The 27,301-nt window shown below is 35.4% G+C and overlaps 1 protein-coding gene across 1 annotated transcript in view; it reads right to left on the reverse strand.

Moving 5' to 3' along the window:
* Nucleotides 1–1,926: 1,926 nt before the first annotated feature.
* The window catches only part of LOC145680725 (SCY1-like protein 2), a 100,495-nt gene continuing 75,120 nt past the window's right edge, over nucleotides 1,927–27,301 (reverse strand). Inside the window, exons 11-14 of the mRNA XM_081751669.1 lie at nucleotides 24,341–24,473; nucleotides 19,220–19,439; nucleotides 13,172–13,399; nucleotides 1,927–9,074 (exon numbers count right to left, since the gene is read on the reverse strand). Coding sequence (XP_081607795.1) covers nucleotides 8,429–9,074; nucleotides 13,172–13,399; nucleotides 19,220–19,439; nucleotides 24,341–24,473 — 1,227 coding nt within the window. The 3' untranslated portion in view covers nucleotides 1,927–8,428. The remainder of the gene's footprint in view (nucleotides 9,075–13,171; nucleotides 13,400–19,219; nucleotides 19,440–24,340; nucleotides 24,474–27,301) is intronic.

Raw genomic sequence — 27,301 nt, forward strand, 5'->3', positions numbered from 1 at the left:
TGGGATTATAGTGGGATATTCTTAGTAGATTACTTGCCAAAGTGATGCACGATTAATGTAGAATACTAATCCAAATTTTTGTTTGCTTCATTCTGACAAGCATTTGTCAAAAATAACCCTGGAAAACTGCTTGCGAGATCTTTAGTGCAACAAGACAATGCAAGACCTGATATGGCCAGCCAAAAAAGGAACGCTTTAAAATTTTAGTTGAAAATTACTTCCACATCCTCTCTACTCGCTCAAGCTGGCGGTTCAAGAAACCAGAATTTGAATTATATAAAGCGGCTTTAACTAATGTACAAAAGACACTTGAAAAAGGATTTGTTAGTCTTACACTCGGACAAATGTATACAAATATACATTATATTGAAAAACTGCAATGTAATATAGATGAAAAAAAAAATCTAAAGCCACAGAACTTTGTAAATATCCCTCGTTTTGGAAGAGATAGATTGGGGAACTTGAATGCTGCAGCATAAGTGATTACTGACGCGAATCAAAAGAGGAATTAGTTCTGCCAATTTAGAAGCCTGGACTGTGGGTGTGTTTCAGGATGTAAATCAGGTTGGAAGAGTTATGAATTGTCGGAAGGGTAAAAATGTATATTATTAATGTGATGGTATTTTGGAAAGTTAAATTGGTATCATATCTAACAGGGTACCTACCATTTCTTCGGTGGAGATGCGAGGTCCATTATTTCACCTGGATATTTCGATTCCATTGCTTCACAAACTAATTCATCATAACTAAGTTACAACTACTGGTGAAGAAAGTGGTACAATACGGTACAAATTCAGAGATTATACTTTACGCACTGTGTACCGTAAAGATGCGAGATAATATATAGGGATCTATCGTAGGTAGTGACGTTAATCATTTGTGCCAAGCGAATTTTTCTTAGAATCAAGATTATACTATCGGAGTAAATTTCGAATGAATTAAATCATAGTTTTAAATGAGAATTTTTACAATATGATCTCATATGTTTAAAATTATCTTTATTATTAACTAAAAGAACACAAACATAAAAGGACTCCGATTCAGAGACCAGAAAATATTCTAAGAAGAAGGCACTGAACAAATTTAATCCCACTGATAACATAACACAGGAACCTCAGTTTAAAAACGTTCAAGTTTTAGATATTTCGTATAGACTCCAAGAATTTCTTATAGAGAGCCCCTAATTCGACACTGAAGCAATAGCGATGATTACTATGCAGTGGTAAATTACGTTAATTTTTCAGATCAAGTAGACGTGTGGTTCTAGCTTGTAGCTGAAAAAAAAAGTATCCCAACTGTGTATCATGCTCTCCGTGACACATGCAAGTAGTATTGTTATTTTATGATGCATTGATAGTTGTAATTTTTATGGCAAGGATACTGTGTGATAACACGAGCTTGTATGTTCATGATATATTTTGGAAAAGTCCAGTACTCATTAGCCTGTGGCAGATTTATAGCACAGTCAATTTCCTCTCAGTGACAAAGCCTCTTGTCACATTTTAACGACATACTGAAGTGTCAGGTGTTCCGAATGAAGTGATAACCCATACACAGCCCAGACTTTATTCTCTAGAAAAACTAAATCAAATTCACTCTAGAGTAATTCAACTTTCTTTACTGAAAACTGCACGCCAGGCGGAACGAACAAATATCTTGCTCACCATACCCCAGAGACTTACGAACAGTTTGCAAGAAAAAGTGGCTGTTGTACTCATCGTACAAAGTGTATCTATCAACTACTGACATTAAATAAATGCTTTAGTTCCATTTCCATAGTGTTCAGTAACATTTTAGCATACAATGTGTAAATTAGAAAGAAGAACGTTGTTTACAGTTATGTGTAATAAACATTAATCTAGGTTTAATTTCTTAATGAAGAAAGTACTTTTACTGGTATGGTAAATAGATTAATTCCCACAAGTATAAAGTTTCAAGAATATAAATTTAATTTCTTATAGATCCTCTCAGTGAATTACAGTAAACTCAAAAATATATAAAAGTATAATGTTTAGATTTAATTAATAACCATAACAAATCCTTATACATTTGCTTTTCATTCAGGACTATTTCTTCATGTTAATTCACGTAACCAAGTCAATGAGAAGTACGTAAAAATACTTGCTAGATTATACGCTTTTACAACAAAATACATAGAGCTGCAAAATTATTCATGTCTCTCAGGTAGTCGGGGAAACATAATAGCAAAATTCTATATTAAACATAATTATTTCAAACAAAAATATATTTAGATATGTATGTACATACACTAAAACATTTAATAAATATTTCACTACACAAACAAGATAAAATTATCCTTCTAGATTTATATCACAAAAAATGACGAAGGTCTTCTAAATAGACTACAATTTTTGATATCAGTCTTTAAATCCTCTTGATTAGATGATGTATGACACTCGATATTTTTTAATGTATAAGACTTCCATACAATTAAAAAAAAGGAAGGAAAAAGTGTCTTTACATTCAACAGTTGGTAATTATGCTTAATAACAGTGTTATCAACAAGCAACACTATCACAGCCACACATACATACACAAAGCATTTGCGATTAAATCTGTTGTAACTAACAATTTGTGAGGCTGAATTTAAAAAATGATAACTTAAAAGTTGTGATGAACCTTAAAAATAACCTGCGCCTTCATAACAATATGATAAAAGGTGAAAAAGTACGATAAATATAGCTTATTCAAAAGATACTATGCATTTAACTCAACAGAAAATGTCAATGAAATTGTATACTAAAGTAGTTCATAGCTATAAAATATTGAGTATTACAAAATTATATTATTTACACAAGGAAATATTTTTTTCTTTATTTCTTTCTTCAATCTATTCATTCAAATCTTTTGTAAGATATCACACACCTAAAAAAAATAACGAAAAAATATGTCTCAATTTCCAATATTCGACCTTTAAGATCTACCATTACTACAGTACTAGCTATTAAGGATCAATTCACTCTTATTGAATATTATTTATAGTTTGGTTTTACGGTATTCACTCTCTGGTGCCGTAACGGATTCGTGACACACGTCTGAATATTTCGTTTAACCCGGGAACGGTCGACAGGTGAGCGCAGCACTCACCCTGATTTATGTTTTCGTTTCAAAGCCACCCTAGTGGAGTCACAGACTTGAGGCGCCGTCTAGCTGTCTCTTGTGTGTCGTGTGTGTGAAAGAGTCCAGTGTAGCCTTTTCATTCTCTTCTATTGGAGTAGCACTGGCCTAATAAATGTGACTATGGTAATTTGTGAGCACCACGCTCACCTGTCGACTGACGGCGTGAGTGATTTTCCGAGATCATGGACAACAACAAGGAGCAGATTCAGCTACGGTTTGCGAAAAACAGAAAAAACGGTACGATATGCTGCCTGTGAAGTCCCAATATGTGGGAAAAACACTGCCAGTACCTGCTGTCAGGATCTGTCAGTATCAGGGTGACATCAAGACAGTGATGAGACATGGAGTAGAATAGCGTCTTATTGAAATACCTACTGTATGTATCAAGATACATAAGTAGAGTGTTTACACTGAGAAATTTATATCTTAAATTTCATTAGAAATTTCCAACTCAAAATATGAATAATATGAACATATGAAGAACATGTACTGAAAACTCGCTCTAATTATGTAAATATTAGAATATTTTTTGGAAAATGTAATCCTTATGTGATAATGATAAAAAAAATGTAATTTTATGCGACAGTGATAATCAACTAATTGTATTGTTTATGGGATAACGGAAATTGATTTCATAAAAAGCTTTGATAATAAAAATAGATATAACTTATAATAAGAAATGGTTTTATATGAACGCATTATAATTTTATTTGCGATTTTATTTTAATAATAATAATAATAATAAATCACAAAATGTCAATATATATAAATGTGTTCAACATAAATCTCATATAAAGTCATAAACAGCTATAGAAACGATTATATTGTAAGTGAGCGCCGCGCTCAACTGTCGACCGCTCGCGTCACAAATCAATACTCGACCGTTCCCGGGTTAACGGAAAACGGAACACCAGTTCTAAAAATGGATTAGTAGTCAAAAGATATTTTGCGAGTTCTAATTCTAATATGAGCTGTGTGGTGGATAAACACAGTAATGGATTTTCTAAAGATAACTCCATTCCCTCTCAATTTTATCATTCCATCAATTATTTAGCCTCATTCATTTGTATTCTATCACGTCTTTTTTGTACTTTAACATATCTGACAGGAATAGCCATGGAACACGAACTGGACTGTCAAAAAGTTAACGGAAATTATATATTTTCTACACACATTCTAACTATATATAAAACTACATGAACTGACAAATTAAAGGAGTACTTCCGGTTGACATGGAGAGTTAGTAGCTTTCGGAACTAACCCACAGGAAAATTGCTAAAAGTGATTTTTTTAATTTTTAGGGGATCTAAAGCGGGGATGAAGAAATTTCCCATATTATTTAAATGGGCCTTTTTTTTATATACGAAAACTTGAAATTCGGTATGTTTTTACGTTTTCATTAGCGTCACCTAAGTAAACCAGTAAAAAAAATAAAAATTTCCAACTTTAGATTAGTTTTATGGGGAACTGAAAAATTTTCTCAATGTTATTTATATGGGACATCTTCTACAACCCAAAATGTTTAGGCACTTCCGGCAGGATAAGAATGACAAAATTTGGCATGATTGTAGCCTTCCGGGAATAACCGGCAATAGGAAAGTTGCCAAAAGTGAATATTTTTAGTTTTTAAGGGGTCTAAAGGGGGGATGAAGAAATTCCCATGTTATTTAAATGGTCGTTTTCTTGGGACACAAAGCATTATCTTTTAGATAGTTGAAATACGAAAAGGAACTTGAAATTTGACAGAATTGTGGATTTAAAAGATGCGAGGCCGTAGGCCGAGTAAACGCGGGGCAAATTCAAAAAATGAAGAGCAAATGCACGACATTCACTCTTGACGGAAAAGCTGATAAATTAGAAATGCGAGGCCGTAGGCCGAGCAAACGTGGGGATCTAGGGGCGGAGCCCCTAGCTAGCCAAAGGCTAGTTTCTCTACAAAACAAAGTACAATAAAATAAATAACTGACCATAAGTGTGGCATAAAAGATTTGTTCTAAAATAGTTCTAAGGAAAATCTCAGATAAAACGATTACTATTTCACTAATTTATCTTATTTCAGAATTATCCTCGAAGGGTTGAAGGATGTAAAATCAGCTTAGAAGGCAACATGATCCAACAGTTTACCGTAATGTCAAACTACTGAATATATCTTTCAGGTAACTTGTGTTTATCGATTCAGACTATGGTGCAGATTATTTCAATAAATAAATAAAATAATAAAATAAAATAACTGCCTGATACTTTCCAGGAATTTTAGAATATTTATTTTAAAACAGAGAAGGGACGCGAATAAATAGGACTTCAACTTGTTCAATCTTTATACTATCTATTTATAGGATGTGAACCTTTTCACACAAATATTTAAAACACTCGTTTTTAAAGTTCAATATTGTAAAACTTTGAATAACTTCATTAATGACAGTGAATTTAATTCTTGTCCTGTTACATACTAGTGACAAGATTGAAGTTTCTAGTGCTGTCACTCTTCTAAGTTAAAAAAAAAAAAGTCTGTACATAAGTTTTATTTGATCGGATTGAGGATACAGCACAACATGTTCGTGCATTACGTTTCATAGTGTAACTGTATCAACAGATTTTGCACTTCAATGGGAAATAGAGTTCCAATAAATTATCACTCGGATACAATCCATTAATTTGCATTTTTCTATTATGAAGAAAAGACGGTCCAGTCATCAACCAATCTAACCGTTTTATTGTTTCTGTTAATGTTTTCTCACCTGTTAACATTTCTCAAAAAAACAAGCAGCTGGCGTAGGTGGACAGGTTTGTGTTCTCGCTTCGCAATATGATGATTTCGGATTTAAAACTCACGGTAACTATCCCTAGTATTTTCCAGGAATGCTATTGACATTCCAGCATGTGCCTGCCTGTTATTTCCAGAGTAAAGTGTCTTTAGTTCAACATACCTCTGAATCTATAAACACATTCTAAAAATTCCAAGAACTCTTTCGCCCACATGTAACTAATTGTCTTTTAAAATGTGAGCTCATAGTAGTATGATATGGATATGCATATTAAGAAAAAAATGACCATCCACCACTCCTTTTTTAAAAAAGACTATATTAATAGAACAATTAAATATTTTGCTATAAAGTAAGAATATTAAAACAACTAAAGATGATTCAAATTTGTTTATTTACGCTATAGATGAGCGTAGTGGGTTTCTTAAGAGATATGAGAATAGTCACGACTATTTTGATCAAAATTATATAAGTCCGTTCAAATAACAAAATTATCATTTTAATATTTAAAAAAAAAAAAAAAAAAAAAAACATAAGTGTGGTTTATTGAAGTAATAGGATTACGACTTAGATTTCTAGACTGTCGGCATTCTATGTTAGCCGGTTGCATATGACAGATGACGTTCCTTGGCGATCACACAACCCGACGAATTGAAGAGGCAGAAAGGAACGGGGAAGGAAAGATGCGGTCTGGGACAATTATGTTGGTTTCCATCTCGGAATTTGGCTGGTGTAAATTATGAAAACCTCACTCAGGGTATATGGCCTGACAAAGCTTACTTTTTTTTCCGACCAAGTGTCCTCACCAGATGGAACTCGGAACCACTCGTATCAAAGCGTTAGCAACAACGCTATGAGGGTTACTTACTGAAATAATAGTTTATCCTTCTAGTTATTTGTAGCTGAACACCAATTTTCAGACAAGCTATTTAAGAAATGGAACTGAGTTCGCGTTCACCTCTGATGCGTGGGGCTCCTGGCTCGATTTCAGCTCGCGCCAAGTGGGATTTGTGGTTGACAATTACCGTGCGCGTGGGTTTTCTCGGGATTTTCCGGTTCCTTTCCATTTTATTAATTCCATTCTTCTTATCATCATAGTCTCCTTTAGCCTGCATGGCATAAGTGTGGGACGCAAAACTCAAAGATTGAGAAACTGACCTACAATTTAATGTGAAATCTTAAACCCACTGGGAATCAAACCCGGGCTTTCCGCACCAAAGACAATAACGCTACCTGTTAAACCATGATGGAACATTACAGCAAGAAAAACGTAATCTTTCAGACTCGAGCAGGAAATATTTCAGTAAAGTCAGATGGGAAACAAAGTCACGTATACTCTGATATGTCGTATACCATGTAATTTCTTATAGCAGTTTATTAGCTTAAAGTACGCGTAACTATTCGTTGCAATGACTGTTTTCTCGAACATAAAGTTCCAAGTCAGCAAAGGCAAAAAGACAAACAAATTAAATAATTTATTTTGAAAAAAGAGATAAAAGGTAACGATATGCTACCGCACAAACACACACACACGTCCAGAAAAAGATATATACATATATACATACAAATACATGTAAATAAGACAGAGATTATAAAAGTAACGACAATATGATAATATCTAATAGAAATAGTATTTTCAAATATCTGTCAAAATCATACAAAATGTAACTGATACAGTTCATAAAGTCTGGCAACCAGAAGACGGAAATTTTAATATTGTATTGTAAATAGAATAAATAAATAAAAGTAAACCTTAATTTGTTTAAAAAAGAAGAGAATAATCTTTTTCTCTCTTAAACTACATCGGTAAAAAGCAATATATAAACACCAACTTAGTTAACAACAAAAATACGTCAACATGTTTACATAAGTACATTTATGTAGTATTAACAGAATTTGATACTATATTTACAGAAGAAATATTACATCTAAATATTTATCTCTGTTAACTACTCGAAAAGAAGCAACAAATAGTTTGCAAGTGCGATAAATCAAAACAGTGAAAACAGGGTCACTTAAGGAGTACACTATACATAAAAAAAAATTATAAATATCGCATTGATAACCTCTTAGTTAAGATTCAATATAAGAGAATACAGTTGGGATGAATATAATTATGGCCTCTCAAACTCATCATCAGTTTCATTCAACACTTGCAAATCCCACTGAACTATTACATAAACACTGGTAAAACTCAAACGTAGTTATCCAGATTTTGATTTCTCTTATTATTACTATATTTTAAAGAATCAACTTACTTACAAATTTATACAGGGCACGAAATTTAATTCAGATAAGAAAAATGTTCATTCAAATACGAAAATAAATACCTAATTGTTGAATTAATTATCATATCATATATTCTGTTTATCAATTTATAGCAGAATTATTCCTACAAACGTAAATTTGTTAGCTTCACAGCGTCGAGTATACTACGTATTCGCTGGTTGGAATGTTGAGAAAAGTAGTTTCACAAATTCATTCACTCGAGAAAAGTATAATATACAAAAAAAATCCTAATTTGACTAGCTTAGGAAGTCATTTATTTCTGTAGACGTCAAAGGTTTTGCAGTTTGCGGTTGCATTATCATGCCTGACTGCATAGGCTGAAGTGTCATTTGCGGCATTGACATCTGATTCATTGGTACTTTAGGCTGCGCTGGAAGAAGAGAATCTAGTGATGACATGTTTCGAGCACCAAAATTTGTTCCGGATGCTTGACTTGGAATACTTCCTCCAAGAGTCCCCGGTGGTTGATTTACACCTGACATGTTGAACCGAACAGGCTGACTCCCACCCACCATCATCTGCGGAGTCTGCCACTGCATGGGCATAGAACTCTGGAAGGCACCAAAACCAGGTGACATTGCTGTACTTTGTGTCATTGGCGAGGGGGCAGGGAAAGACATTGACGTCCCAACAGGAGCTATAGTATTTGGAAACACAGAACTTCCCATATATGGCTGAGTTACACTTGAATCACTTACACCTTGTTTCTTTGAATCAACCAAAGGCTTATTATATTTCATCTGATTAAGGTTGCTTTCCATAAGGGTAGACGTTAAATCCTTCACCTGGGGCTTCGCAGCTGTTGTGGTCACTGTTGATGGGCCAGGCAAAAGTGCTGGCTGAGATTTCAATCTCTGTTGAACTTCTTGTTCCTTGGCCAACCTAAAAGAAGCGGAGAACAGTCAAAAACATCGAAACAAAAACTGGTGTGTGCAGCAAAACTCTGAGTTTACAATATTCTTTTAGAAGTCTTAAGCTTCGAGGGAGGAAAGTGTTCACTGCAAAAATTAAGAGAAATGCAAGAATGACAAGTACTTTCAATAGAATGTAACCTTGAAATTAGTTTCTACTTCTTAAGACATTGGGGAAGTGAGGCAACATGGGATGACAAGACCAGTGATTGAAGAACATGCTAAGATTTAAATTGTGGAAAGGTTTATGAAATAATAATAATAATAATAATAATAATAATAATAATAATAATAATAATAATAATAATTACAAACATCTCTGAAGGAAATACTCGCAGACAGTCACGGAGGTTAAGTTGCAATTTATACAAAATAAACGAGTGTTAGCAAAACAATTCCTTTCTGTACAAGCAATATGCACTAAATTAAGATTTTCTGAGTTTAGCGATTCAATGTCGAAATTATCTTTATACGGAACGAATTTCACTGCGTAGGACTTCATTATAGAATTCTATCTTACTATAATTTGATTACTTTTATTAATACTTAGTTATTGGAATTTAGGAATATTAGAATCTGTTTTAGTGCGTTAAATAAGCATAAATACACACAGTTAACAAATAATGCTGATTATTATAATTAATGATATTTTAGAAATAACTCAGTTATTTCCAATTATTTGTGGATAATTTAGTTATTTAAGGCATTTACGAAAATTACCTGAATTTTCTAAAATGAAAGATAGATAGAAACGCATAGTTTTAAGATTTACATGCAGTATGTCACATTCGTATTCGTACACACAGTGATCGCAAATAAAGTAGAGCGGTACGCTCAAGCAAATGAAGTTCTTCTTGAACACAAGTACTTCTTAAACATTTGTTTGTTGTTGCAGATGAAAAAAAAAACAATCTACAAATCGATATCATATAAAATGCGTGAATCTGAATGAAGATGTGCAATATTTCGCCACATTGTTATTCATACAGTAAGATATAAACTTGCATACAAGGAAAGATTATATGAAAGAACAAAATAACTAATACTTTGTAGCGTAGCCTTTAGCTTTAATGACTGCCATACATCACCGCTGCATAGAAGTGACAATAGTAGAGAGTGGCAGGGCTGATCTTGGTCCATTCTTCCGTCACTACCCGTTTTAAGTATCCTTTTGATGAAACATTTTCACGGTGAATCCTAGCTTTCAGATAAGCCCATGAATGTGCTATAGGGTAAGGTCAGCGGATTGGGGAAGGGTGTGTAATTGTTTGAGTACATTCCAAATTAACCCGTCCCTATTTAAACCTGCCATATATTTGGGATCGTGATCATGTTGGATCATGAAAGTTGGTAGCATGCCTAATGTTTCTGCACTTTATTTAACATTATCCCGAACAATATCAAGGTCCTTGTACATTGTACCATTAATAAACTGAATTTTACCAATCCTTTCCGTCGACATGCACCCTCAAAGCATAATAGAACCACTTTCATGTTTTACGGTGGGTATCGCATTTACAACATTGTTGTTCGAATTGGGTTTTCGCCACACCCTGTGGACTCCATCGGACCCAAAGAGATTTATTTTAGTCTCATTGGACCATAAGATATTGTTTCAAACTTTCTGGCTCTTGTGAACATGTTCTTTTGCAAACGTACAGTTCTTACGACTTATGAATGGCCTCTTTCGAGGTATTCGACTATGGTAGCCGTATTCGTGTAGCACTCGATGAATCGTCTCAGTACTTACTTTCTTACCTGCAGTACATTCTATTATCTTTTGGATTTTTGATGCAGTTAGTCGGGGATTTGCTTTCACCTCTCTCACAATCACTCTCTCGTCCTTCTCATTTAACTTCTTCTTCTTCGAATTTCTTAGTTTATTTCTCACTGAACTACCATACTTAAACTTGTTTACTACATATTGAACTGTTGTATGGCTTTTTTTCCTATTAATTGCACTATTTTTCTTAACGACCAACCATCCCCTTAATGTCAACTTTACAATTGTTTCTTTGACTTTCTCTTCGAGCTCTTTACTCTTCCCCATTTTCGAAAGGTTTATCTACCTGTGTACACCACGCTTAACACCAGTACTTAATATGTATTTTCTTGTGTACGCTGCACTAGCACTGCTCGTGTTCTACTGCTGTTTTCGTTTCTTTTTAGCGTATAAAATGTAGACCTTTGTACAAATATACGAATAACAATGTGGTGTAAATTCGGGAGTTCTCACATGTTTTCTTTTATGTCTTTCTATGGTGTCTTTTTTTTTCTGCACTGGGTATGTCTATCATGATCCTACCTTACCACTCTAGCAATCTGCTGTAAATTTTACCACCAGTATGTTTTATACATACTAGTTTTTTTTTTTTTTTTTTTTTTTTTCAATTAAGCTGTGTACGAATACGAACATGACATACTGTAGTTATTCAGAAAAAAGCATTTATTTATTTAAGAAATTCGCCATATTTGTTATGAAAGTGTTGTTTTGGTACACAGTGTGGAGTAATGGTTACTCTGGTTTAATTGCAAAAGTTGAATTATAATAGGTAGGTTCATAGTAGTTATTTAATGCACAGAACATCTAGGTTTTAACGTGAACTGACATCTCACAAGTAAACTGTCAATTTCAATGAATAGAGTTGCAGACTAAAACATATCCCATTATGATGTACAATTTGAGTGTATTAAACAGCCATATGTTTAACACATTAGCTGTCAAGAGTGAATTTTGTGGTTAACCGGTAGAGTGCCAAACGTATTTATCTACATTATTCTTGTACGGATAATATTTTTTGAACATAATGTTAGTGTTGAAACAATCTAAGGCATGGTATTGAATCTGCGCGCATGAAAGTTGGGGGTCCGATTGGACCTACGAGTGCGCTTCTTTTTATGGGCAACGGGATAAATTACAGCTGAATTGGCAACTCTGTTTGATAGTCCTTTGTTCATTATTACATGTCCAAACTGACTTTGTGTGAGAAGTGTGGATGAATTCATCTTGCTTTCAGTGCTAATAAGTAGTTTCTTCGTGGAACGAAAAACATATGTGCAGAACTAGTAATAACAGTATAGCGATCTGGACCTTACTGCAAATTCAGCAAATGACGTGGACTTCACCAATAAAATAGATTTAGGATTTTAGAACTTTTAGATTTCTGGGATTTCGGTACTTATGGTCATGTTAGCCCGTCACGTATGAGGGATGACGTCCGTCGGCGATCACACTATCCGAGGAAAGGAAATGAAGAAAGGATTGGGAAAGGAAGAGGCCTGGGATCGGTATGTTAGATACCATCCCGGCATTTGCCTGGTGTGAATGAGGAAAATCCAGGAAAACTTCATTCAGGATGGCTGGCCTGAAAAAGCTTTTTACACTTTTTCGACCGAGTGCACCCACTGGGAATCGAACCCGGGACCGCTCGCACCGAAGGCGAGAGCGTTGGCGACTACGCTACGCGGGGCGACCCCGTTTCTTCTTATTTTCAGGGTTAATGTTCCTGTCGTATCTAGCAAACACGTTGTATATTATTCTTCGACTGACACCTTCGTCGAGAAAATTATGTAAAGCCTCATTTTACTATGCTTGCCCAAACTCGTGTAGGAACGTTATCGTAAACTTGTACGCTCAGCAACTTTTACCTTAATGCATCACACGGTACTTCACACAGCATACAACTACACACACCAGCTAACACCTCCCTCACCTGCACAGCCTTATCCAGCTACGGTGACTCATCGTTCTGACCATTTTAGTTTGTACCACTACCTGTGATACAATCTTCAGCTGGTTGCTGACAAAGAGGCATTATAGATTCCTACCATGAATCCTTTGCGCTGCATTACGAATCATCTTGCATAATTACGTTAATTTCTACTTCTTAATGTTACCCCACGACTAAGTTGCGATAATGAGTTACAACTATTCTAATATTAAACTATGATTAGGTTTAGATTTATAAATATACAAATTTTACCAATATACTCAAAGTCAGCAGCAATACATAAATCTCATATTCACAAATAGGCTCACTAACTGTAATCCCTTTCTCGTATACTGACCTCTGTTTTTCTTCTAAGGTTAAAGATCCTGGAGATTTTGCACTACCATTTACCAAAGAAGTTCCCTGAGAAGAGGGAGAAGGTTCGACTGGAGCAGTTTCTTTTCTCTCAATGAAGTTCGAAAGTCCTAAGCCAGAAAACATTTGATCCAATTCGGACTTTGGTTCCGCAGCTGGTACCAATTGTTTGGGGTTGCTTGGTGCAGTCATCGCCATTTGAAAAGCTGATCTATAGCAAAAGATGCAATTAATCAATCACTGAAAAAAGAAATTATAAAATATGCTACATTGAACAAAATTCTGATTTTAAAAAATTCCTTTCCTTTCTTACTTTCAAGCGAAGATACAATAAAACTAAGTACGGTGATCATGCGAAATATCGAATTAGAAATTTCAACAGATTTACATCTTTTATAGTCCCTACATGCCGAAAAAGTGGTTTTTGGAACTCTATCCATCCTCACGTATGTACAAGCGTCTAAGAGACCATACCGTTCAACAAAACTGACCAAATTTTAAACTAACAGTTTTTTGTAAGATTATAAATGAGAGTTTCTCGAACTTTCTTCCGACGCCAAATAAGGAAATTTACTGGAGACTGAATCGTAATCAGCCACAAAAGCACTTGAACCTCTTATTGCTGTAACTCCATTGTCGAGGCTAGCACTTTTGCTGGTATCACAAACGTCTGGACATATGCAACTCAGCTTACACGTACCTTTTCACGCAGTTAGTAAGCCTGTGAGCACGGAAACAGGCTTTTGCTGTGAAACTGATACACGAAGCAAATTCTCCACTTTAAGATTACTCTCTACTGCTTGGAGCCTGTTGTCCAATGACTGCCATATATTACAGTCATTAAAACTCGTTGAGTGTGTAATGTATTATTTCACTTGGCGTTAACGTGCAGATGGTCTATTGTTCTCGTAAGATTACGCATCTTACTCTGTAGCAGAATGGGGGGAAAATAAATTTCCCTGTAAGCACAGATCCATGGGACGCCAAAAATCTAGATTCAAAGATTAGACTCTGGAAGGCAGTCTAGGAACAGATATGAACAAAAAAGATAATTTTTTTTTCTTCGTAGATGATATTCTTAACTGTGGGGCAATCCAAATGAAATCAACCAATGATGGTTGCTGACAAAATTTAGTTTATTATTATTATTATTTTACCTAAGTCTGCACCACATTCTGGGAGTTGAAAACGGGTATGCATTTTTTTCTTAACCGCGCAGGTTTTGTCCTAGCGGCCATTTCGTATAGACGCCTGAGCGTATTTTGAACTTTTCAGAGGCTTCCGTTAAACACTAACTTTTTAGGATTTAAAGATAATGAGTTCAAACTAAAACCATATGAACGATAATGGAATGGACAACATTCTACATTCTATGCACACTGAGACGTACTTTAGAACAAAAACCTGAACATTGAGGTTGGAAACCTAAAAATGGCCAGTTTGGAATGTACCTAGTTATATCATAAATGCTGTCACAAGTTTGAATGTGAATAACACAGAGAGTATTAACACCAAGGTAATTTATTTTGGTCATGTTTTACATTGATATGTTATACACCTGACGCAGGAATCATTTTTCGAAATGTCTCCCCATGGCCTTGATACAGGCACGAAGTCTGTCCGGCCACTGGTCAATGGCATTACACACCACGTCCATGGGAATACTGTTCACTGCTCGGGTCACGGATTGTTCCAGACTGTCGACAGATGGATGCCCTTTATGGCTGACCTTTGCCTGAAGGACAATCCAAAGTTTGAAGTCCGACGGGTTAAGGTCCCGGCTGCTAGAAGGCCAATCAGCGGTAGGAAATGAAGTCGGAGACGTTCCGTGCCAGCCAGTCCTGGGTTGTTTTTCCTTTGTGGCCTGGAGCGGAATCCTGCTAAAAGGTCCACCTTTCTCCAGGGAATATGGTAGCAGACAGTGGTTTAACTATAGGTGTTAGCACTGTGTCCTGGTACACCTTGACAGATGTTTTAACACCTTGTTCGCAAAAATGCAGCTGGGTTGTGCCTGAGTAGCTCACTCCCCACCAAACCATCACTGAGGCAGGATTATGTGCCCTCTGAACCCTTGGAGCTGCCTCAGCGGCTGTAGTAGATGACGTGGCATACACACGGTCATTTTGGGCGTTGTAGGCCTGCTCAAATGTGAACACCTTTTCGTCAATGAACAGAATATTTCTGTGCAGATTGCTGGCGTAACGCCGCAACAGTCTCCTTGATTTAAGGACCCTCTGCGACATTAATGTTTGGGTCAGAAAGTGACCAGTCCGCCTCTTATACGCCCGTAGATGTAGGTCACTCCTGAGTGCACGAGGCATGGAATTTCTGCTTATGTTCATCTCACCAGCCATCACACTTTGTGTCCGAACAGGATTTCTTCGAATTCTTGCTGCGACTGCTTTCTGGACCTGCGGGGTTCGTACCCGTTCGTGGTCTGCCACTCCTTGCGCGGTCAGCTGCCGTTCCAGTCTTGGTGTATCGCTGTATGGCGCGACACACGAAACTCTTGCTGACTTGTACGAGTTTAAGGGGGTTGAAAGTCTCACCTGCTGTCTCCCCGACCTTGTGTACTGATTACTGCTACACGATTTTCGTAATCGCCCCACTCCATCAGAACTCAGTACAATATCAACGTATGTTATGAAGTTAAACACAAACTACATGCATCTTCCGCTTTATAAACAGATGGCAGCACTGTGCCACTCCGGATGTCTACAGCGCTACTCCTATCATAAACTTTGTGACGGTGTTTATGATATAACTAGGTATATTTTGAAACGAAATAACTGAGATTCACCTTCAATTCTTTGTCTACATAGAGACCGGATAATAGACAACGTCCCAAAAAAGTTTCAGATCTGAGAAACCATATACTTGATTTTTTGGAAATTTTTAAACACTGTGAATTTTCGAAAATTGTGTATTTTTACCATCAAATGTCTCAGGTAGGACACAAGTGAAAAATCTCAAATTTGCACAAAATTGGCAACAGTTGTGCACTAACAAGTGGATAAAATTGCATCACTGAGACTTGAGTAGTTTTTTCTTCACTGGGACTTAACATCATGAAGCGCCATGAGGCGTGGATATAAACTTTGTAGCAAACGTCAAAATAACAGGACAGTAATATGTTAAATGGGTAAAGTGTGCATAATTTATGAATCATATCTTGAACAAAAAACGAAAGTCGCCTCTTATTTCTTTTCTGCCTATAGCGCTGCTGTTAAGACAGCAGTGAGGTAAACAGTTGACTAATTTGTGTACAGTTTTTGGCTCTGATATTGAAAATTTGACATATAGGAGTTGTGAACTCCGGGTGTGAGTTTCCGGAGAACCTTAGTGATTGGCACACACACTTTGTCATTCGTAGATGGTTTAAGAAAGGTTCTTGGGCCATGGGAATGGAAAAAGCGAACAAAAAGATCGTTATTTTCCTGACTGATGTTTTCAATTCACCCAATCCACCATTTCTCGGCGTAAATACAGGCTACGGTATCATTAGGTGCAAATGACAACATGCTGTGTTCTGGAAGTACTGAAGTACTGCAATCGGTAAACTCATCTGATTGTGAGTATTCATAACATCTGATTTGTGTTTGCGTCAGAGGTATAAATCTATGCTATGATCTGGTATTGATAATTCTTTTACAAGCAGCGAATCTCGAATTTCTTGCTGTTTGACTGCATTTCTTCTGATGAAACACAGATAAATTGTATGCCTGAGATACTATCAACACAAAACCCGTACATCTATTCAGCTGTTAAAATCGCGAATTTCATATCATTACAACAATTTATAACTCAGAAACCTTAAGTCTCAGTGTGCGATTTTACCCACTTGTTACTGTACAACTATCGTCTAGTTTGTGCAAATTTGGGATTTTTCACTTTCCTGAAATATTTGATGTTGAAAATACTCGATTTTCGAAAATTTGCAACGTTTAAAAATTTCCAAAAAATTAAGTATATGGTTCTCAGATCTAAACTTGTTTGTGACGTTGTTTACTATCTAGTCTCTATGTATACAAGAAAATGTCCCTGAGTCTCGTTCATTTTTTTTTTTTTTTTTTCAAAATGAACATTCCAAAATGACCATTTCTAGATTCCCATACTCAATGTTCATAGCCTTTTTTTCTTTATTTTTTCCAACATTCTAAAGTACGTCTCAATGTGCACAGAACACAGAATGTTGTCCATTCCGTTATTTTTCATATGGTTTTGGTTTGAACTCATTATCTTTAAAACCTAAAAAAGTTATATAGTTTAACGGAATCTTCTGAAAAGTGCAAAATACGCATACGCGCCTATACAAAATGACCGCTAGAAACAAACCTGCGTGGCTAAAAAATAAGTGAATACCCGTTTTCAACTCCCGGAATGTGGTACAATCTTAGGAAAAAAAAAAAAAAAAAATTAAAAAATAAATTTTGTTAGCAATCTTTGACCTGGAAATTGATCAATTTCATTTGGATTGCCCCCTGTACAATAGCCACGACTAGAAGCAAATCGAACACAAAATCAGACCACGAAAATTTAACGAAGGTCAGATTCAAGCGAACTTTAAGGGATACCAAATGTAATAAATAAATAAATAAATATTGCTAAAAAGTACCAGTAAGTAGAATCAGTAGTATACATCCTTTCTATATATGCAATAATATGCTTACACATGGAATCTTTTTTAATAATTGTTAGGTGCTTCCGTAATTTGCATAATGTTTATTAATTGTTATGTTTGCTCAGAGATTATCAACTCTGGCTACTTTTCTTTCTGAAGGCATATAAGGAACTTAATGTACTGCCTCATTTCAGAATTCATCGCCATTATTTGGCACTTCTGCAATAAATAATAATAATAGTCATATATTTGTTTACTTTGTATCTTCCACTAATCTCAGTGAAATAATGGCTGTAGAAAACAATGTTTCATGTAAGTTATGGTAACTTAAAGCTCTCTTCCAGAACAGAATTGATCAGCCGTCTTTTTCAAAAGACATGTTCTGTGGTGTTCTAATAAAACCTCATTCCATGCACGAAAACAGATTCATTTGTTTTCACTTTTAATAAAAATTTCCTTGTTTCTGATTCTACTTCCAGTTCAGTATTGTTTAACTCTTGATATGAACTTGGAAATTTTGTCTGAGTAAGTTCTTCAACACATAATGAACTCAACTCTCTGATGTTTACGAAGCGATCTAACACAACTCTTGCGATTTTTCATAAAATACATAAATTAATGAATCCTCTTTCTTTCACAGTTTCAAAAACTTCTCAAATGGTAATGACGAATGTTCTAGAAAGTGCAACTGATAAGAGGTCTCAAATGAAAATCTTTCATAACTGCACTATCCAGTTACATCAATCGTCTTGTTCTAACTTTCGGTCTCGTTTGGAAAGCTATGAGATTTTTGTAAATTTTATTTATTGCTGGGCACTGAAATATACCCTTTCAGTAGCTGAGACCAAGAATGACTACCGTGTTTCAACACGAATACTGTGTAACTCTGTAACAATTATTACTGCTTCTAGACTTTAGAGGTTATCTGCTAATAACTAAATCTCGATAAAGCAATGCTTCCATATCTCTGTTCTTCACTAGATTCGTAGTTTGTGTTTCGTACTCATTGCTACATTATACTATGTAATACTTACAAAAATTCTGTCCCTTTAATCTTTCTATAATCTACTTGTCTTCAATCAACACGCTAGGAGTGTTCAATATCAATATATGATCTCTTACTTATTATACTTCAATGTCCTTTCAAAATAAATCTCAAGATAAAATCTTCATTTTAATCTAAGTATTTGACATTTTTTGTACAGTTAATTCGACACAAACATACAAGGTCGGCATACGTGCACCTTTCAAACGCACTTTCCGTCTGACTAAAAAACACAACTTATTTTTAAAAGCATGACCTTTCCTACTAAAAAGCAGGATAACTTACGACGAAGTCTTAAGTATATATGAGTTTCGTACTTTGTTCCTCAACAAGTTTGAAAGCATAACGGGAAAACTATTACTTACTTTTGTTCCTGCTGAATAGAATTCAGTTGCTCAAGCTTCGCCCGATGTTCTGTTTCCACTCGCTGTACCATTTCCTTAATAACTCCAATCAATGCATTAAACTGATTCAAAGTAAGACCATTCTCTATACTCAGTGGCATCAAGAACGGAAGAACTTTGGTTGCCATTAACTCTTTCGTTATACCCAGTTTTTTGTGGGTTAAAGCCAGTTTATATATACCTAAAATAATAATAATAATAATAATAATAATAATAATAAATTAACATTTTTCTTTTTTCTTTTTTAATTTGATGGACTTTTATTAATTATATTAGGAATAAATCACAAGGTAATAACATGTCCTTTTCGGATATGTATATGTTAAACCAAGGGTGAGGAACGTACGGCCCTCAGAGTCATAAAGTGCGCGCTTCTGGTCCTCTTGTGAAAAATACTAAATTATATACGGAATATAATATACGAGAAGTGAGGATACGAAAAAATAAATGAGGTAGGAAAAAGTAAATGAATGAAAAATGTTCTTATTTTATCTTGTAAATTATTAATTTAACTATGTAACTAATAACTTCAAAATAACTAAAAAAAAGTCTATTCAAAGCTACCATATGCGGCCTTTTTGAGAAGTAGGCATTATCAATGTGGTCTTTAATACAAAAAATGTTCCCCAATCCTGTGTTTAACATATGCAATAACCTTTTAAGTTCTGAAATTGAAAATCTAAGTTTAAAAAGCAGAGTGGTTAAGAAAAATGAAACTTAAAACAACTCAGTGAACGCTTTATATAAGGACTATGAGAATTAAAATTGATAAATGATCTTCAAATTTTCAAAAATTTTATGATCACAATGACCTGAATTCCGTGGTGCAAGCGTTCTAGCGGGTTGGAGCTTCCCAATATTTATGGTATGGAAACAAGTCACGCACTTACCTCGATGTCTACATCTCATATTATAAGTCGCATATATTGAACAGAATACTAATGGGATACCATTTCGTAAGTACTGCTAAAGATTTACAATGGCTTTGTGACTGCATCGAATCAATGTTATTATGCATTAACAATATTCTAATATAAATCCTCGTATTATTAAACAAACGAAAATTTGTAGTCAGTAAAGACAAAAAGGATGTAGAACATATACGAGAAATAGAGCCAAACTACTACTTTTCTATTACCGTAATTTTTTTCTCCTCCTTTACATTGGTGCTTAAGATATATTCTTTCTAACTGAACATACGAATATCTCGTTCCAAAACGCATTATTTTACAATAACAATTTTAAAGAATTTGCACACTTTGTTCTAAGTGGACGTTCATGACGTTAGTAGAGCCCTTCTATTCCATCTGTGCCCTTGCTGGCGCTGCTATCGATGTTTTCCCTCCCTCCCTCCAATGAGGAGGGACAAGTTGCTGTGACCGAGCTGCTGTGGCGGACAACGTTGTCACATTGAAACACCTTATTTCAAGTATTATTATTACATTTCTTTAAAAAAAATGTCTATAAATGAAAAGCAATACAAATCACCTCCATTACTCAACCAAATTAGATATTGTAGACAGATTAATTTAATATTTGCAAATGATATTTTCTAAGAACAAAGAAGTTAGTTATTTTAAGTTTAATTTTGTGCTATATAAGACGAAACTTTTAACGTAGGATCCGAACTAAATGTTTCCAACCGATAATCGGACCTGAGCTTTCTACATGGCATGCGAGAACACTAAGCACTCAGGGAAAAAAGTGGGAAAGTTGAGAGAAAAGTAATATTTTGTTACATAAATTGGATACGTACGTAATTGTTTAAGTATTCTGAATACTATACAATCTTAAATCTTTTAGTTTTACATCTCATATTTTTGGCATGGGGAGTAAAGGGTGTTACGTGATTGCTCGAAATGAATGACGATGCAATAATTGCTGAAATGAGAAACTGGAAGGGAGCAAGAGAACACCAAGAATACCCACAAACACGATGTCACACCATCGGCGCAAATCTGTCTTCAACATTAGGGGGCAACGGGTAAGACCATTCCCATATTTTTTTTTTTTTTTTAATTTTTATTTTTTAAGCGATGTTAATTATGAAGTTGAAAAACAATGCTGTGGAGGATCAGAAGAGCAGAGTTGTCTTCAACATTGGAAGGCGGGCAGATTTGTGGCCTATTTTGGGGAAGTGGAGATATAAGACTCATGTTATGGTACGTGAATCTGATTTCTGAGATGAAACCGTTGTATATTATAGTCCACATACAGCAAGGGACATCAATTTCATCTCACTTTCCTTTGTGGCAGTCGGACACAAATCATTACATTTCTTCCCAATAAACACATTTCAAATCGGATTATTGGGAGGACAGTCCCCCCAGTTCCAAGATTGGGGGACAAGTCCTCCTCAACCCCCAGGATTTGTGCCAGTGTCACACTACACGAACTCTCATGGCATGGGATCAAACCTGTTTGGAGGTCTATGAATTTTTAATTTTTTTAAAAAACGTAAACTAGGAGGGTATATATAACAGTATTCACGCACAGACACACACTTAACGTTGTAGACGTTAGAGACGAAAATTATCTACAATACGTGTACTACTGGATCTTTTTTCCCATCCTCCTTTGGATTTTACAACATTCCCAGAATAGCTTTTGAGACACTATACACCTTATTGGAAACTTAATTTTAACATTCTGAAAGAAATTCAACTTCGTAGAGCGATCGACGAGTTTTCGATAGTACACAAATTCCAGAAGTATGCTGTAAATATTTAAAAGGCAAACCAATGCAATTGTCAGCTTGGCTCTCAAAAGAGCCTATTAAAAAGTACAGAGTGAAGTTCTTAAATCAATGGTTCCACACCTGATAAGCTATGTGTGTCGTCGTCACTGCTGGTCTTAATTTCGTAATCGTCATCGCTGGAAAGACTTTCATCATCGTCGTCGCTGTCAACCCCACTATTAATAACAAGTCTTTCGACTTCTTCATTTGATATTCCATCCTGCTGCGGATACATATTTTCTAAGCGTTCAACATAATCACAACACCTCACTCTTTCCTCAACAGAAACTGAACGAAATGCTTCTTCTGTCAACTTCAATGTATCTTGAAGACAAAATTCAACATTTTGTGCCGCAACTCTCCGCTTCACAATTCCCCATATCTTTTCAATGGGTGAAAAATCACAATGATATGGCGGCAATTGTATGGGAATGTGGCCGTTTTCTTCTAAAATACGATGGGGATAGTATGTTGGATTTGGCTTATTTTTCCTGAGAACTTCAATGAGTTCTATTTTCGTCATATTCTCATCGAAGGGAATATTATTTAAACGAAACCAATTTTGAATATCTAATTTCTTCACGCTGGTCGATGGTGGTTTGTTTATCTGACGAACGTGAAAAGATGCGTTGTCCATCACAATTACACTCTCATTCGGCAGCCCTGGTATTAACTTTTCCTGCAATCACTTTTCAAAATTTGTAGCATTCATATTATCATGGTAATCATCTGGTTTACATTGTGATTTGAATATAAGTAGCGCATTTTGAACAAGTCCTAATCTACCCCCAGCATGAACAATAATGAGTCGTGGTTCAGAACTGCTATTTACAAGAACACCATCTTCGTCTACACTGCCAACATTTTTTAACTTTGCAACTAGGGTGAATATACGTTTCATCTACATACACAATATTTTTCCCTTGTTCCCTTATTTTTTACTATTCCTGGGGACACGTGCTCGCCATGCTACAACATCAAACCTTTCCATAAGTTTGTAGCGCTTTATCTTTACATCTCTTATATTTGAATCCCATTTCAAGAAGAATCTTCCTTAACGTTTCAACACAACCCTTAAACCCTATTTCCTTTTTGGCACATAAAAGTATTTTGCGTAGTGTAGGAACTTCTTTGTTTACGTAAAATTTATGTAAAATTCTACGAAGTACACATTTATCCATATCATCAACTTCGATAAGTTTTCTTCGTTTTTTCTTACCTGGTGTTGATAATTTCTCCCCCCCCCCCCCCTTTGAGTGTTCGTGCCTCTCTTATCTTCTTAATAAATCGTTCAGATTTATTAAGCATTTTCGCTCTCTTTTTGTAGCATTGTCCCGAGGTAGTATCCAGGAATTAGCTTCCTTTTCCCTGTCACAGAAATCGAAGACATTCCGAATTACTTCACGGGCTTCGCTATACACTGTCTTGTTAGCCATTCTAAATAGCTTACGATCTTCACTCGCCAAAACCAAACGACTGAATAACAAACTGGCAACATAGCCGAGATCATTCACTTCTTCTCCCAAAGCAAAGGGAAGATTTCCTCCGCAAGAAGGCGGCGGGGGTGGGGCCGAAGTATAGTTGACATATTTTCCGAGGGCACAGGTGAGTTAAACAGGCTCTAGCAATAACAACCCATTTTCAAGCTTCCTATTGGTTTGAAAATATATATTTTCTAATTTAAATAATTTGTAACGCTTGTTTTAAGAAGCAACGTTTGAATATTGGTTATATTTTAAGCGGCCGATTTTCTATGATATCTCGTGGAAATCCTAACGCTTAACAATGGAGTAGTGAAACCAATTCTGCAATTCCTCACCGCTTCTGATCCATCTCCAGTATTTCAAAGAAAGTTTTCCGCTTTGAATGAGTAGAATTTAAGATGCAAAACTGTTTAACCGTCTATATATTAGTTTTTCTTTACAATCAAAAATTATAGTGCAAGGACGTTTTTCAATTAATAAATAAATCCATACGCAACAATATTACTACCGTGCTTATAATTTCCTTTTTACAATAAAATATGCTATTTTGTAATACAAGCACTTTCCTATTCACAATAAAACAAATTTTATGGTATGTTTCGACTAATTCTTTCGATGCAATCTTCCATATTGTTTAAAAGTGCAAAAACAAAAATTATAATACAATGCAAGAATTAGATTCGAAAATTCCATATTAATGAGAACCGGACAAGCTGGTTTCACTGTACTTTACATTTCAACTAATATGTTTAATTATACTTCTCCGATTATACCAAATTTCTGTTATTCAAAGGAAATGTGATGTGACTATTTTGAATAAATTTGTTTGTTCAAACTAATACGAACAAAAGAAATTCCTACCTAATATACCCATGAGTACAGCTGGTTCTCTGGAAGGTATCTGTGGAAGGAAAGGAAGAACTTCGTCCAACACCAACCACTTATCTAGATGTTCAAGTAATTTACCCACACACACCAAGCAGTTTACACGTACCTGAAACAGAGGACACTATGTAACGAACTTGTTTCTACCATGTTTATAACTCACAAGGCATGTCATTTTCATGTATTTTTTAAATATATAAACGTTTATCTATGCATTAAGCCAATCAAAATAATGGATTCTGGATAATTCACAAAAGTAATGTGAATGTAAACAACTCAGTATCCGCTCCCCCGCCCCAAACAGTAAGTAATCTATATTGACTTTCCAAAAAGTAAGGAATCTATTTACTTTTTATCTCTCTTCCTTTCCGCTTTTTCCCTTTCTCTAACTAAATATTTTTAGAAAATTTAAAAATGATAGCAACACATTGGCAGAAAGAATAATATTAACATAAAACAATGTAATTTATTGCCACCATTCTTTTAAAAATTCTTAAATAATTAAAGAACAATGCACAATATCATCACTTCTATTCTACTATGATTTAGGACTTGAGAGAATTAGTAGTTTTTCGAGGAGATTTACTGCTGATAAATCTGTATTGTATTCAAAACATCAACAACTTAGATAACAAACGTCTTAGTAACATGTATTGTAAGTGTATTAAAAAAAAAAAAAAAAAAAAAAAATTCGTGTTTTTGCTTTACGTGCTTACGCAACACAAAAGTTGGGAATACAAGACCTACTATTAAAATGGTATCCGAACCTCTACTGAAGTTTGTATCTGTAGCGGTGTGTGCACAGCAGGGCTCAAACATACAAACACACATACTGAAAGGAAGCCCACTAGTTAGTTACAATTTTTGTTTTTTCCTCGTATCTTGTAAATCGAAACAATACTATAACTCGACAAGTTTCAAACCAAGATGCGCAGATCGCTGCGGAGCACTTCGTATTTCGCCATCCTCCCCACTACTCTTCCATCCACTCTCTGGCTTTGAAAGTACCAGTGATACTAACTCAGCAATCTTATGCTACAACAAATATCACCTGCTAAAATAAATGACAAATATTACCGTGTAGCGTTACAGTACTGATTCATAATTCTCATATCAGTGGTCCATTTCATTTAATCCCGCTTTTGAAAATGCGTTTCGGTGGTAGCTCTTCGTATTCTACGGTAGTATATTCGCGTATGTTTCTTACTAAGCTTTATAACGAAGAGAAAGCAAAAGGCGAATGACAATTTTCTGGATGCTACATTAAAGACTGACCTGACAGCCGAGCCTACTAGAACATTACGATACTGAACCAGGGGCGAATCTTTCTGAAAGGGAAATATTTCTGTCTTACTTCAATGAGACGAGTTGACAAAAGTATTTTTGTCAATATAAGACAACAAATAAGCTGCTTTCAGTCTACTGTTAGTACAAACTATGTCTCAAGTGTTATAATGTTTAACACTTTGCGCCCCCATTCTTCTGAGTAAGAATGAATAATTATTCGACTTCCAAGGCCGAAGATACAACTTGTGCAAAAAAATCTGTAACAACTTATAACTAGTAGAGAAAACTTTGTTCAGCGATTTATTTTATTTCAGCTAGTTCCTCTTCCAGAAGTGCTGATCAAAATATTTGGCAAAGTTACAATTAAAATATTTGATTTAATTATCACCCTAGGTATACGTTCGAGACGAGACGAGACATAATTTTTATGAAAAGATTCGAGACGAGACAAAATTCTTGCAATAGAAACATACATTTTTCGAGACAAGACATCACTTTTACAAAATAGTTTCGAGTCGAGATAACTTCAAATCTTGTCTCGTGCGCATCATTAATCAATTCAATAAATATATAAAGTTAAGTTTATTATTCTATAAAGCAAGGTGTTCCCGGTGGATGAGTGTGTAAGCTCGTCGTCTTCTAATCAAGGGATCCCAGGTTCGATTCCCGGTGAAGATACGAGTGGTTTGGATCCCACTTTAAAATGGAGACCTCGTCGTTAGGACGTCATATTCATCCCATGGAAGGCAATAGCAAACCACCATGGGTTCACCTTTCACATGGAGCTGCTGCAGGTCAAAGACCTGCCTTCGGGCAGAAAAGGTCATCATCATCATTCTGTATACATATATATGTATGTATATATATATATATATATATATATATATATATATATATATATATATATATATAATGTTTCCTTCTAACCATAGCTCTGTAATAATGAAATGAAGTGAAATATTCAGTTTAACGTCCCACGATTATGCATCGAGGTTAAGGGAGACAGTGATGATGAGGAATGTGTGAAATGGTGGAATGAAGAAAGTGGAAGGAAACGGGAGAACCTCGAGAAAACCCACGCACACGGTGTTTGTCCACCACAAAGCGCACTTGGCGCGAATTTGGATCGAACCAGGGACGCCACGCACCAAAGGTGAACGCTCTACCACTGAGCCACCGTGGCCCCTTGTAGCTGTCATAATTGAGAATGTTTAACGTCCTTTTTTTTTTTTTTTAAAGAGATTTCATAGTTAACTAAATGTACACGATAACCTTTATTTCCTTGTTGTCTCTGAATCATGATAGCTTTTAAACTGCAAAATTAAACATCTAATTGTTGTAAATAAAAAATACAATTTTGCCTTAATTATTAAGTTTCTGTAATTCGGGCTCATTTGATTATTACATGGGGTCGGGCCTAAATGCTAAAACATATTTCTAACTCGGGTCGGGCCTCACATTATTAATTCACGGGCCGGGCCCGAGCTGAAAATTCGGGCCCATGCAGACTACGTCATGGATACACAGTAAACAATGACGATTTCCAACGGGGCGATCCTTTCACGCCTTCTGAAGGGAAAACTTCTCTTTTTGTTATTATTTTTTCATTGGTGCAAACCGGCAAGGGAATTTTTCCAATTTATTAAACCA

This window comes from Thermobia domestica, chromosome 3 (assembly GCF_964235325.1).
Source record: "Thermobia domestica chromosome 3, izTheDome1.hap1.1, whole genome shotgun sequence".
NCBI classification, from domain to species: domain Eukaryota; kingdom Metazoa; phylum Arthropoda; class Insecta; order Zygentoma; family Lepismatidae; genus Thermobia; species Thermobia domestica.